This window comes from Alosa sapidissima, chromosome 7 (assembly GCF_018492685.1).
Source record: "Alosa sapidissima isolate fAloSap1 chromosome 7, fAloSap1.pri, whole genome shotgun sequence".
Taxonomy (NCBI): Eukaryota; Metazoa; Chordata; class Actinopteri; order Clupeiformes; family Clupeidae; genus Alosa; species Alosa sapidissima.
The window spans coordinates 22,264,398-22,277,423 of record NC_055963.1 but is presented as its reverse complement, the minus strand read 5'-3'; the positions used below and the strand labels follow the sequence as shown (position 1 = coordinate 22,277,423).

General features: G+C 40.3%; 1 protein-coding gene across 11 annotated transcripts in view; it reads left to right on the top strand.

Moving 5' to 3' along the window:
- Positions 1 to 12,345, top strand: part of LOC121713493 (taste receptor type 1 member 1-like) — a 29,976-nt gene extending 17,631 nt beyond the window's left edge. For 2 of the 11 annotated variants that reach the window (XM_042098132.1, XM_042098130.1), the window contains exons 2-6: positions 4,834 to 5,134; positions 5,427 to 6,173; positions 6,347 to 6,562; positions 6,962 to 7,082; positions 7,856 to 10,151. In XM_042098132.1, the coding sequence (XP_041954066.1) occupies positions 4,874 to 5,134; positions 5,427 to 6,173; positions 6,347 to 6,562; positions 6,962 to 7,082; positions 7,856 to 8,790 (2,280 nt within the window). In that variant the 5' untranslated portion in view covers positions 4,834 to 4,873 and the 3' untranslated portion in view covers positions 8,791 to 10,151. Of the gene's footprint in view, positions 1 to 3,628; positions 3,709 to 3,842; positions 4,191 to 4,833; positions 5,135 to 5,426; positions 6,174 to 6,346; positions 6,563 to 6,961; positions 7,083 to 7,855; positions 10,153 to 11,978 lie in introns of those variants that run through there. The other 9 variants (XR_006032832.1, XM_042098128.1, XM_042098127.1 and 6 more) reach the window with 9 other exon arrangements.
- The last annotated feature ends 681 nt before the right edge of the window (positions 12,346 to 13,026 follow it).

The window sequence follows — 13,026 nt, the reverse complement described above, 5'->3', positions numbered from 1 at the left end:
TCCAACGTATTCTCCTGCCAGTAATCTATCTTGCTCTGTTCTAGAATCTTTGGTTTAGAGTAATATGAAGTATTCCTTTATTCTGAGATACATCTGAGATAGGCTACATAGGCTCTCAAAACAACCCCAGGCTCACAAAACACAAACAGACATAAGGTCTTTATAGAGCAAATCCATATAGATTATTTGTCAAATAAACCAGTAAAACATAATTTGTGGGATGGAATATATAACATTCACACTTATAGCTCATATTTTAAAAAATAAATCAGTGAAAAAGTATCCTGACAAACAAGCAGCTTTTTAATGCCTTGGTCATATTTCATAATTTCAATTCCTCTGTAGGTTACCTGATAGCCCAGTTTGAGAGGCGCAAGACGCAAATTTTATTGATTTGATCTCAGTCATAGAAGCTAAATTTGAAGGCAGGCCACAGGTAAAATCCAACGAACCGCATTCAACCCGCAAGCTAATAGTTAAATAGCCCTCCTAGAGCTTTTGAGATATTGCCACTGCTCCAACACTGAAAGGAACTGTTACAATGCCTGGATCAAGCCAGGTTCAGCATAGCGTATGCCCCTGTCTGCTCACGTTGGTGACCGGACCAGGGCAAGCACACTTTCGCAGTTCCCGCCGGAAATGCAGTGTAGTTATTACTATTATTTGTACTTTTACTTTATTCTTACTATTATTTATACTTATTCTACTATTATACTTTTGACAGGTGTATAACAGAACCATTAATCTCATGTTCTGTATTATCAAACACTGGCTTTTCCACTTATATAAAGCTCTGTTCATGGTTTACATTTTAATACACAGTACTGTTTATATCCAGAACTGAGGGGAAGTAGGCTGTAGATAAATAATCTTCACTTGGCGGAGGTGATGCAAACACACTTCTTTAGCATGTTTTGTTTGTTGTGCTCTGTGTCCCAGTTTGAATAAATGCATTATTGATCATATCTAGATGGCTGTAAAATTGTGATTTTTCCAGTAGACGGAGTGAGTGAATTGATTGGACTGAAACAAATAAAGCGGTCTTAAATATCTTTGCATGATATGAAAGAGCGGAAACCAAATAAGTGGTTGATTGCTGTTGGACAAGTGCAATTTGCAAACAGGAAAGATGATGTCAAGGTATATTTCAAGCACCCAAATTGATCTGCTGGTCAGACCCAAACCATCACACATCCTTCCACGACATGTAATGTGTGGCTTCTATGATTAAACATCAATACAGTAAGGGTTGACTGTAGAAATTATGTAGCTACTGATTTTATTAAACTGACATCACATTGATGATTCAACATTAAATACATTTATATTTAATTTATACTTATTTTAGTAGTTCAGCTAGGGGTCATTCTATCCAGACTCTTGTAAAATATCCTCTGTTTTTTTTAATGCAGACATAGGCCTGCCTAGATCCAGAGTTGTCCCTTGTATTATGTTCTTTGAACAGTTCCTGATTGATAGCTCTTCCAAACTTGTATCATTTAGCATTAATTGTGACTTTCTAGCACCAATGCAACCAATACCATCACGGATGCTGGCTTTTGAACTGTGCACTGATAGAAAGTTAGATGGTCCCTCTCCTATTTAGCACAGTGGATGTGGAGTGAGTCCATGATTTCCAAAATGAATATCAAATTTGGATTGGTCTGATTCCAGGACAGTTTTCCTCCTTACCTTCCTCTCCATTTAAGATTAGCTCGGTCCCTGTGAGGACGGCGCCATGTCTGGATCATGGTTATGCTTTCTTCTTTTTGTTTCTTCTGAGTTTTAACCAGCATTTGTGGATGGACTTAGCCTGATGTAGCCATACTCAAAATTCTATTCAGAATTTGAGTCTGGAACTGAAGCATTGGGACGTGATTATGAGGTGTGTTTCAACCGATACAGGGGAAAAATGCCTCTGCACACAATTGGATAGACCTAACCAATCAGAGCAACGAAATAGCCTACTGTGAATCTTGCAGAGAACGGTCAGAACATCCTTCCTCTTGACAAATGCCTTAATCGCTGTTTCCTGTTCTCTTTTTTTAAGTTATTGCTCCATTAATATCTTGTACAACAGACACGATAGTGACAGAAACGTGCAGCTTCTCTAGCGACAAGCTTTTTGCTGCAAACTAATGTGACTGAAGCACGCTCAGGTCACGTGAATGAATTGGCACCGTTGCTCATCTGTCCATCATTGTATAAAGCCTGCACGGATGATTTTATTGGTCCTCACGATTAGCAAGTTTTCATAAAGGCTTCTCAATGGAGCAAGTCCAGACCGAATTTCCCGACCTCAAATTCTGTGGGCAGGGTTAAATTCGGGCTGGCTTCCAGGTTAGGGTGGAGTAGCAAAATGTGTTTGGAGAGGTGTTTTCGTGAGGTCTCCAAACCTATTCTCAGTCTCAATTGAGATTTGAGAGGTGGTCTGGTGTCCCCATGTTTGCTTCTGACAGACTCTGCCTCTCTGGGATGCTCTTCTTATACCCAATCATGTTGCCAATTAACCAAAGTGTTTTCCTGCCTTTAGTTTCACCAGTCGCGTTGCTTGGCACCAAATTCAAAAAAAGCTCTTTTTTTTCTCTCTCTCAACCAGGAATTTCATGGCCATGACGGCCATGTCCGTCGTTGCCCCTTGCGTTGGCTGTGATGCCCCTTTGAAAATCAGAGGTTTACAGGCCACTGTGGCCTTGGTGCCCCCTTCTTTCAATATTCTGGTTTTGTCCGACTAATCGCGTATTTTATTAGCTTATGTCCTGTCAAAATATTATTAGCATTCACAGCGCAAATGAATTTAGTCTTTTACACAGTGGAGAAAGTGACGTCCAAATTCAGAAAGAAAGTGCATCCAACTTCACCCATTCTTCTCAGTTGAACTACTTGCGAAGTAGCCTACTCATCACACAGACATCACATCACATCACATGAATCACAAGTATCACATCACATGAAAGAGCTTTTTCTCAGCTTTTAAACGATGTTAGTCGCTAATTGCTGTGGTGAACAGTTCGCGAGACATGTAGCCTAAATAATATGATTAAATTGAATCATAAATTCTAGGTTCTGCGCCTATCAACCTACCCATTCATCTCGGTGGAATACTTCACGAACACTTCGTTCAACACATGACAAACCATATCAAAATAAACAGCAGACCTTACCAAACACAAAGGCCCCCTGTACAGTTAGCCGTTCCAGAGTAATCCGGTTTTGAATTTGCAGCAAATTTCAACATGCATGCTCCAAATTTGGGCTAAAATTGGGCTTACATTTTTCTACATGATTACATAACAGGCCAAATACAAAATAAATGTTACAAATATCGCCTAGATATCGTAAATATTAAAATCAGAGGATATACAGCTGACTAAGAGTTTGTGAAAGTAGCCTTAATGATCACAAAATGCTAAGCATGCATCTAGGCTATTTGAGTTTCTTAAAGCTGAGCTGTGCTTAAATTGTTCAATACATGATTTCATAACAGGCCAAATATAAAATAAATGTTAAATATAGCCTAGATATCTGTAAATATTAGATGATCAGATGATTTACAGTTCTATGTAATATGTCATGTTTCATGTTTTTGTAATGTTTCATGCAGTGATGCAGGTCTACAGTGAATAGGTATAGTTACTGTAACTTTGGCCATGGTGCCCCCCACCAAATATGCCCAACTAAAGGCCAAGTGGCCTTGCCCCTAAAATGGTGAAATTCCAAGCCTGCTCTCAACACATTGTATTTTTATTTACAGCATCCCAACTTTTATGCAGATTTGTAAATATACAGCAAATAATAATAATAAAAACAATCACATGATTTGTCATCTTTCTCACTTCCAGCAAAAGTATGCAAAAGCTCCTTCCCAGACTGTATGGGAATACATTCAATGATGCGTTGAAATGCAAATAGAATCAGTGCATAAGCGAGGTACACATGAGGTTTGCATGTCAATGACAGTGGATCTGCTCATCCATTTCCATCTCATCCATGGGAGGCACAGAGACAATGCAGCTGGCTTTCCTCACCATCTTCGTTATCTGTCTTCATAATGCTTGTTTCTGGGAGTGCTCTTGCCAAGCGTCTGATTTCAACCTTGATGGTGACTATCTGATCGGAGGTCTGTTCCCTGTTCACTATGCAGAACACTCAGGCCAGCAAAGGAGACCTGTTGCTATCAAGTGTGATGAGTGAGTGCCTTATATTCACATTCATGTTTATAAACTTTAAGATTTGAATTTCATCCATTTAGCTCACCTGGCAGGGCTCATGGGTCATACAGTTTGACCCACAAGGAGCGCACAAACTATGAATGGGCATATCTGTACTGCACTATACTGTAAGGCACCTATATTAAGTGTTTGTGTAACCTGTGTTGTGCTGAACCTGCGCGGTTCAGCCTTGCACACGCCCGGACTCGAACCTGCAAAACATCAGCACCTCGGAACGGAAGTCAAGTGTGCTGACAATTGAGCTAAAAGCCCAGGCTAGCTTTCATACCAGCAGCACTCTTGAGGCGTCGGGGAGTGAGGTTTACCAACGTTCCACACGCACAGCTAAGCTAGCTGGCATCCATTACACATGCTTCATTAATTAATCCAAGGTTTTGCCAGTGGATGGTTCCGTTCAACATAAAAAAAGGCAATTTGTTGGTTGATGCATAAACTCCTTCCTTCACCCAAAAAATCTCTCTTATTTATGTGTACATATTAATAGAATATTAAAATGTGATCTGTGTCAAATCATTGTCATAATGACAAATAAACTTGATTTCATCCATTTCCCCTCTCTCCATCTCTCTCTGTCTGTCAATCTCCCTTGCTGCTGTGACAGAAAGTCATTCTTCCTGACTGGCTATCATTTGCTCCAGGTCATGAGGTTTGCCGTTGAGGAGATCAACAACTTGACCTCCCTCTTGCCAAACGTCTCCCTTGGTTACCAGCTCTTTGATCACTGCTCCAGCACCTACAACTTCCCCTCCAGCCTACAGTTCTTCTCCTCCCACAACGACTCCATCAAAGTCAGGGAAGACTACAACCGCTACCTGCCTAAAGTCATCGGTTTCACCGGCCCCTTGAGCAGCTCAGAGAGTGTATCCCTTGCTCCCCTCTTCATGATGGACCTCATCCCAATGGTAGAGCATTCAGTCTTTGTTTTCTCTTACTCCAGCAATATGTTACTCTTTCAGCGCCTCCATGCTATGTAGTAGGGGTTTTTTTTCTGCTTAGAGAAGTACTTTCCAGTTTCAAGTCATATTTACACTTCTATAACCTGAAATATGGAGAGGTCAAAGTCTGCTTGATGTCTGAAACCTTTTGTTTTCAGTCTTGTGACATCAGTTCTGTTTTTAGTAGTAAAATAGTTAGCAGTAAAGTGTATTTAAAGTGTATTTGTCTTCACTGTCTTTGTATTTTCTGTTTTTGTAGATCAGTTATGGAGCCTCCAGTAGCATTTTCAGTGACAAAAAACTGTATCCTTCATTCCTACGGACTGTACCAAGTAACAAAGACCAGATTGAACTCATCATTCAGATCATAAAGCATTTTGGCTGGAACTGGGTGGCTTTCATTGGCACTACAACCACTTACAGCCAGGATGGTTTTCAACTGTTTTATGACCTGATTGAAAATGTAGGTATCTGTCTGGCTTACTACGGGATTCTGACTGAAACATCACAATTAAACACAATATTTGAAACTATAGATATGCTCCACATTAAAGTCATAATCCTTTTCGTTGAGGAGCTGAAGGCTGCGGAGGTCATCCATTTGGCAATACAACACAAATTTCAAAATAAAGTCTGGATTGCTGGAGAAGCCTGGTCCATGTACCAGCCTCTGACCAAACAGCAGGGGATTGAGACCATTGGCACCATCATTGGAGTGACACCACATGTTGCTAAGCTCCCCGGCTTCAGCAACTTCATCCATCAGTCGAGAATGGGAGGCAACTGCAAGTCTTGCCACAGTGGGGCAGGCCTATCAGACGAAGCTGTTTGCAATCAGGACTGTGAGGCTTGTTCTTCACAAAGTGCTGAGGACATTATCAACGAGGGCAATGCTTACTCCTTCTCAGTGTATTCAGCTGTATACGTCATGGCGATGGCTTTACACAATGCTCTACAATGCAACCACTCAGGATGCAACACAAGTCGCACAGTCTATCCCTACATGGTAACTACCGTACCCTGTCCCCAATATGGTAAAGCATTTGTAGTTGCTGCTATGCTTATTATGATGAAGATCCTTGTTGAGTGTATGGAACATTTGAGGGAAACAGGGAAGAACTGAACTCCCTCAGCTGGCACTAACATGGTGATCTGTATCCTCGTCCATTCTGATTCTAGCTTCTTCGTGAGATGAAACGCTTACCTATGTTCTCCTTGAACCAATTGAATGTGTACTTTGATGAGAATGGCGACCCGCCAGCACATTACTCAGTCGTCTTCTGGAACACTGCTGACCACACAGTAAAGATCCAGCCGATTGGCACATATGACAACCAACAGGTGGTGAACCTCTCTATTGATGACATGCAGATCCACTGGCATGGTGATGGCTTGGTGAGTCTGTCCATTGTGTGCACCACTCATTTTGTTTTATCAGTTGTACAGTGACCAGATTCCTGAGATGAAAACCGGGGACATTTCCAGTTGGGTTTTTCGATATCATTAAAAAAATAGCTAATGTTTTATCTACAAAAAGGGTGGACAAAACTGGTTTTCATGTATTTTGACTGGGAACAGGCCACCAAAAATGGACTGTCCCTGGAAAACGGGGATGTCTGCTCATTTGCTAATAAACGGTCAAGGACAGAAAGCTTGTAGTAGTATGTAGTCACATCACATTAATTTCCCACAATTCATTCATATATACTGTAAATGTGTTTGTGCTACATGTAGGCCAATAGAGTTTTCCTGTTGCAGTGATACTTCTACTATTAATGTATTTATGATTTGAAGGTGCCATTCTCCAACTGCTCTGCTGAGTGTAAGCCAGGACATGTTCGGCAGCAGGAAGGCCAACATCACTGCTGTTTCACTTGTGTGGAATGCCCCATTAACCAGTATACCAACCACACAGGTAGAGCAGCATCACCCACTAATCACGACTGCTTGGTCAACAGTTCTGCAGCTTCTCTTTCCTCTGCCTGCTCAGGTTTAATTGTACAGTTCAGTGCAAAAAAGCAAATCCTCTTTTTTAAACTTAGCTCATTACACCTGTTGAACTATTACTGATGCCCACTTTTTTATTGTAGTGTATGAAAAGGATGAATGCTAAGATAAACTGAACAAGATGGTCCTGAAAGGAATAGTTTAAGTTCTTTCTGGTGTTACTTTCCCAGTTGAGTGTGACTGAAGAGTGTGCAGTATCTAAAGCAAATGCTACAACAAACCTTTAAAATAATATTATATTACAGAAAACCTTACATGCTATATATCTTATTTGCCATCTACCCCAGAATTAGACAATAGGATACATCTGATAATGTCTCCACTTCCTATGCATAATGCTAAGCTAGGCTAACGGTGTTAGACTGGGTTATTACAAGCACAAAGAAAAGAAGGGTATGTATCCTTTTATCTTACTCTGAAGGAATTTTAGAGTTTTCTTCTAAATGTTATCTGAATGTGCACTCTGAGGCTTTTCCCAACTTCCCTTCAGCTGACCTCTACTCCCGTCTGACCTATGGAATGTATGAGTGGTCCGAGGCTGGAAGCACGTCATGCCAGAAACGTTCTGTGGCTAATGTGGAAGCACCTAATGATGTGCTACAAGCCCCAAAATATGAGGACTTAACCTGAAAGTGCGCTTAATTTGTGTTTCCTGACTCTGGTTCCTGTTTCTTCTTCTAGCTGACCTCTACTCCTGTCTGAAGTGTGACCAGTATGACTGGTCCGAGGCTGGAAGCACGTCATGCCAGAAACGTTCTGTGGAATTCCTCCACTTCTCCGATGTCATCCCCATTCTAATCCTGCTCTCCGCATCCTCACTCATGCTCCTGTGTCTGGGGGTGGCCGTGCTGTTTGCCATTCACTACTCCACGCCTGTAGTGCGGTCAGCAGGGGGCAGCATGTGCTTCCTGATGTTGGGCTGCCTCGCCGCGTCCTCCATAAGCATCTTCTTCTACTTTGGCGAGCCCTCAGCTCTGAGCTGCTTGCTCAGAAGCACACCCCTTACCTTTTTCTACACCGTCTGCTTGTCCTGCCTATTAGTCCGCTCTGTATCGATCATCTGCATCTTCAAAATGGCTTCCCACCTGCCCAAAGCGTATGCATTGTGGGTGAAGTACAGTGGGCATTGGCTGTTAGTGGCTGGGGTGTCGTTTTTCCAGCTTATCCTGTGTGTGATCGCAATTACAGTCAGTCCTCCCATGCCAATCAATGACATGCAGTCCTTCAAAGATCAGGTAGTGCTTAGATGCATTGAAAAAGCTTTAATCCCTGTAGGTTTTGGTCTAGGCCTCATGTGTAGTGTCAGTGGTGTCTGCTTCCTCTTATCCTACATGGGAAAAGACCTGCCGAAGAACTACAACGAGGCCAAAGCCATCACTTTCTGCATACTGGTGTCTTTTCTGAGCTGGGCTGCCTATCTTGAAGCTTATATGTTGTCCCGCAGCAAGTATGTGCAGTTGATCAAAGCTATAGTTGAGCTGAGCTGTTTGTATGGCATCATGTTCAGTTACTTCATCCCAAAGTCCTTCATCATTGTCTTTCAGCCTCAAAAGAACACACAGGAGTATTTCCAAGCCAGCATTCAGAGTTACACACAAACTATTAGTAGAATGTAGATTTGTGTTGGAGGCATAACAGGATATAAAAATAGAAATGTGTCAGGTGAGCACCATTTGAAATGACATACACACATCTATAAAGGGGTAGACTATATAACAGCCAATTTGTTCTCTTTTTTTTTTTTCAAATGATAGTTTTGTACATGTATTTTTTTTTTTTTTACCATATGGCGGAGTATGATGCAAATTGTTATTCAAAACAGGAACTTAACGCTCCAGTAATTTCAGCCCGACTTTGCATACAGGAGCTCAGTCTGTCTGCTCAGTCTGCTGACTGGATAATTTATGGGCCAGAGCCCAAACAAAGCACAGATCCTGTTAAGGTTACATCCAATACCAATCCAGACCAAGCACATTCCAGTACCAGTCTGAATCCAGTCCAAACCAGACAAGCTCTAGTTCAGGTCCAGACCAACTCCAATTCCAGGCCAGACTCAATTCAAACCCAGACTAGAGTATTCGTTCTAATTTGGTAGTCAGATAAAGCAGCATTTTCATTTTGCTTACTTTAATTAGTGGATAGGGCACTGACATTTTTCCAATAAATAAAAGTAGTTTTAATGCAGACTGATCTTTCCTCCAAGTAAATAGCACTCCTAAACTGCAAACAGTCCCATGCTGTTAATTTAAATATTCAAAAGACATTCTTTTGTAGTATGTTTTGAAGGTTCACATCCCTTCCACTGTGATCCCAACAGCCTAATGTGTTGGTAAAAGGTACCAGCATTACTTAATACACAGTAATAGTTATCATCTGAAAGTTCTACGTCATTTTGTTTGTGTTTACATTTGTGTTGTTATTTACATAAAAGACATTTATATCATATTCACAGCCATATTTTTGTTATTTGTGTGTGGGTATTTGTTTGTGTGTATTTGTTTGATTTTTTTATTTGACTTTTTTATTTCTTTGTATAATGTTTCATAATTTACATTTTAAACTGAAATGTGAGAGATAATTTCCCATGAAGGTAAATCCAGTTCAATCTTCAGAATTCATCCACGCGATGATGTGGAACACTGACACTTCTTACGACCCCTGTTCAATTTCACTGTTATTCTGGCCTCAGGGGACCCTGCCAACCAATGGGAATGGAGTGAAAATCTTTCCACCCTAAATGTCCACAAGGGGGGAGCCTAACATCATACCAGGCAACTGACACGGCCTCCGACTACTGTACCCTAGCCTAAGTGTTGTTGGTAGGTTTAAAACATGGCACCTATTCTATGAGTTCAGGGTGCATGTTGTGTCAGCACAGAGATATGAACCTTGAACACAGTGAGAATAAGGTCACCCACTCTGGTCCCTCTTTTAAAGTACATAATATATTTATATTCAATTACATGTTTATACATATATCTATTCTTCTATTATAAAGTTACTATATTTAATTTGTATTAAAGTTTATTTTATTTATTATTACTGTAAACCTTACAACCTTCTTAACTGTATACTACTCTCTACACTGCACTATATATCTTATACTGTTTATGCACCACCTGCCTATACTTTGTATATCACATTGCAGTTTTCTGCTTTTTTACACTTCTGGTTAAACGCAAACAGCATTTCGTTGTCTTTGTACTTGTACTCTGCCCAATGACAAAGTTAAATCTAATGCAATCTCTTTTTATACACGATGTATGTCATGAGACATGATGTCATGGTGACTGTGATTTTCATCAATGCATAGTCACACATACACACTGTTGAATGTGTATGTATTTGTGTGTTAGATGGAAATGTATGCTGATGCTGGCCAAACCTCTGGTCTAATAATTCTGTGACAGTTTGATGTGGGCAGTAAACAGTTTGAGGTCTGTGCTGCCCAGCAGATCATTAAATGGCCATTAAACGATTTAAATAGTGAGAAAGCAAGAACAGTACTTTAATCTCAACTTCAAGTCAGGCCATCTGTGTAAAAGTAGCATACATAGTCATGCATGCCAGTGTCAGTTCACCTTTACATGAATCAAACATAATAAATGGCTTGGGGCGCTGTATTGTGCAAGTGTATGTGTTATGCTATGCGTATGTTATCAGTTTTGTAGAAACACACCCAAGACTGTTTCCTAAACCAGTCAATCACCTCGTTGCTGCTGAGCTGGAGATAAGGAGCTCACCGCTGTTGCTCACAAACACATGAACTCCATGTAGCCTGTTTCATCATGAGGGTATGGCTGTGGTGTGTGTAAGCAAACTACTGTATGTGTGTTTAAACAGGCTAGCACTTACATGTAGTTGAGTTGGCTTTTTAACCTGCTGGGAACAAGCTATGTCTCGGTGGCACAGCTCTTGCTCCCATGTATGTGGATGAGGGCCAGATCTTAGCCACAGTCAGACAGTATGTGGGTGCATAGAGTAGAGTCGATCCTTGGTTACTAACAAGATAGAGCAACGTAATTCGTTTCTATGGGAGCAAAACGGAACAGTTCCGGTCTGCATAAGTGCGAGCGTCACCTTACGTCACTAAATAAACTTTCTTTCTTAACAAGCAATAAGAGCAAATAAACATAATTGGGTAACACTTTATGGTAAAGGTACATGACAATTATCATGAATTCATGCATTCAATAATTCATGATTTATGTATTACTTAATTTCTTAATATCTCATGAATCAACAGGAATTCACATAAGTTCATAGTCTGTCATTCGTGACCTCATACATGAACAGTTCATCAACTAAAGCATTAGGTACAGTGGGCACGTCATTATGAATCATGATTTATTAAGCATGATCATGATTATTTCTTTTTCTGCCAAAAATGTGGTCATCACTGCTCAAATCTGAACACAACTTTGCAGTTATCTAAACACATGTCATTATTCAACACTTTAGTTGAGGGGCCACAGACATTATGAGCTCATGAGCAGTTAACAAATTCATGTAATCATGATGATCATGATTAAAAAATCATAAATCATAATGATGTATCCATCCTACCTAATGTCTTAGTTGATGTGTTGTTCATGCATGAGGTCATGAATGAGTGGCTATGAACATGTAAATTCATGATGATTTATAAGATATAAAGGAATGAAGTAATGCATAAATCATGAATTAATTCATGATAATTCATGTACCCTTACAGTAAAGTGTTACCCACACTTGTGTTTACAATATATTACTCTATATAATCATGCATGATACCAATGAATCACTCTGCTTCAACCCTCTCTAGTAAAAGTTTCCACAACGAGTCTTGCAGAGAAATGTGAAATGCAGAGGGGAGAGGATGACAGTGATGGGATTCAAATGTATTCTGCTCTGTGGGTGACATGTTACTGTGCAGCTGATGAAACTCCAAGAGAATGTCTGCTGTCTTCAGCACAGCAGATCAGCTCAGACACCAGCCTACTGTACCTGCCTTCACCTGTACCTGCATTTCCACATTTTACAGAAATCTCCCCCCCTCTCTCATCCACACCTGTCACATGCATTCATACATGCTGTAAGAGAAGTCTATGCATGTTAAATATATTACACCAGGGCCTCGTGGGAGTTGAGGGAAGGGGAGATTTCCTTCATTATTCATGCATTCACTCCATTCAGACCTTTCGCAAATAAATTCAAAAGTTGCCCACTCCGAGTCTTTTATTAAAATGTTCTGTTTACTACAACTTTAAATATACCAAGGGTTTATATTTGCTCTTGGTGTTGAAAAACTTTGCTGAAGTCAACAGTTATACAGTTTTAGTTGCCAACTCTGGAACAGATCTCAGTCAGATCTCATCCACATCTAATTTAATCCACTCAAGAGTGCCTTTTTAAAGACATGCTCAAAATGGCCCTTCTATGAACCAAGTCACACAAATTGGATTGTCACGGCATAGAGATTTCTCCCACCTTGTCATTAAAGTTGATTAAATGAACCTGAGTTTCTCAGCCGTAATTCAGCATTAAAGGGATCATAAGTGATTGCAAGCTATTTCTAAGCCATATCCCAATTTATAATTTATTGCAATTATCTCCTCACAATCTAATAGCTGTCTATTTAGAAAAAATGAGGGAATTAAATAGGAGTTTGGGGGATGGAAGAGGACTTTGGGGAGGGGAGGAGTGAGTTCACACTGGTGTTTTGTTTGGTGATTGGTTCAAATATTAGCAGATGGGACATCATCCAGAATCACTCACGGTAGACCTTTAAGTGATGAAGAGAAATAAATCCATTTTCAAAAAGTAAAAGTATGAGTTAAGCTTCAAGTGTTTAAACACAGTCGATTGGCTTC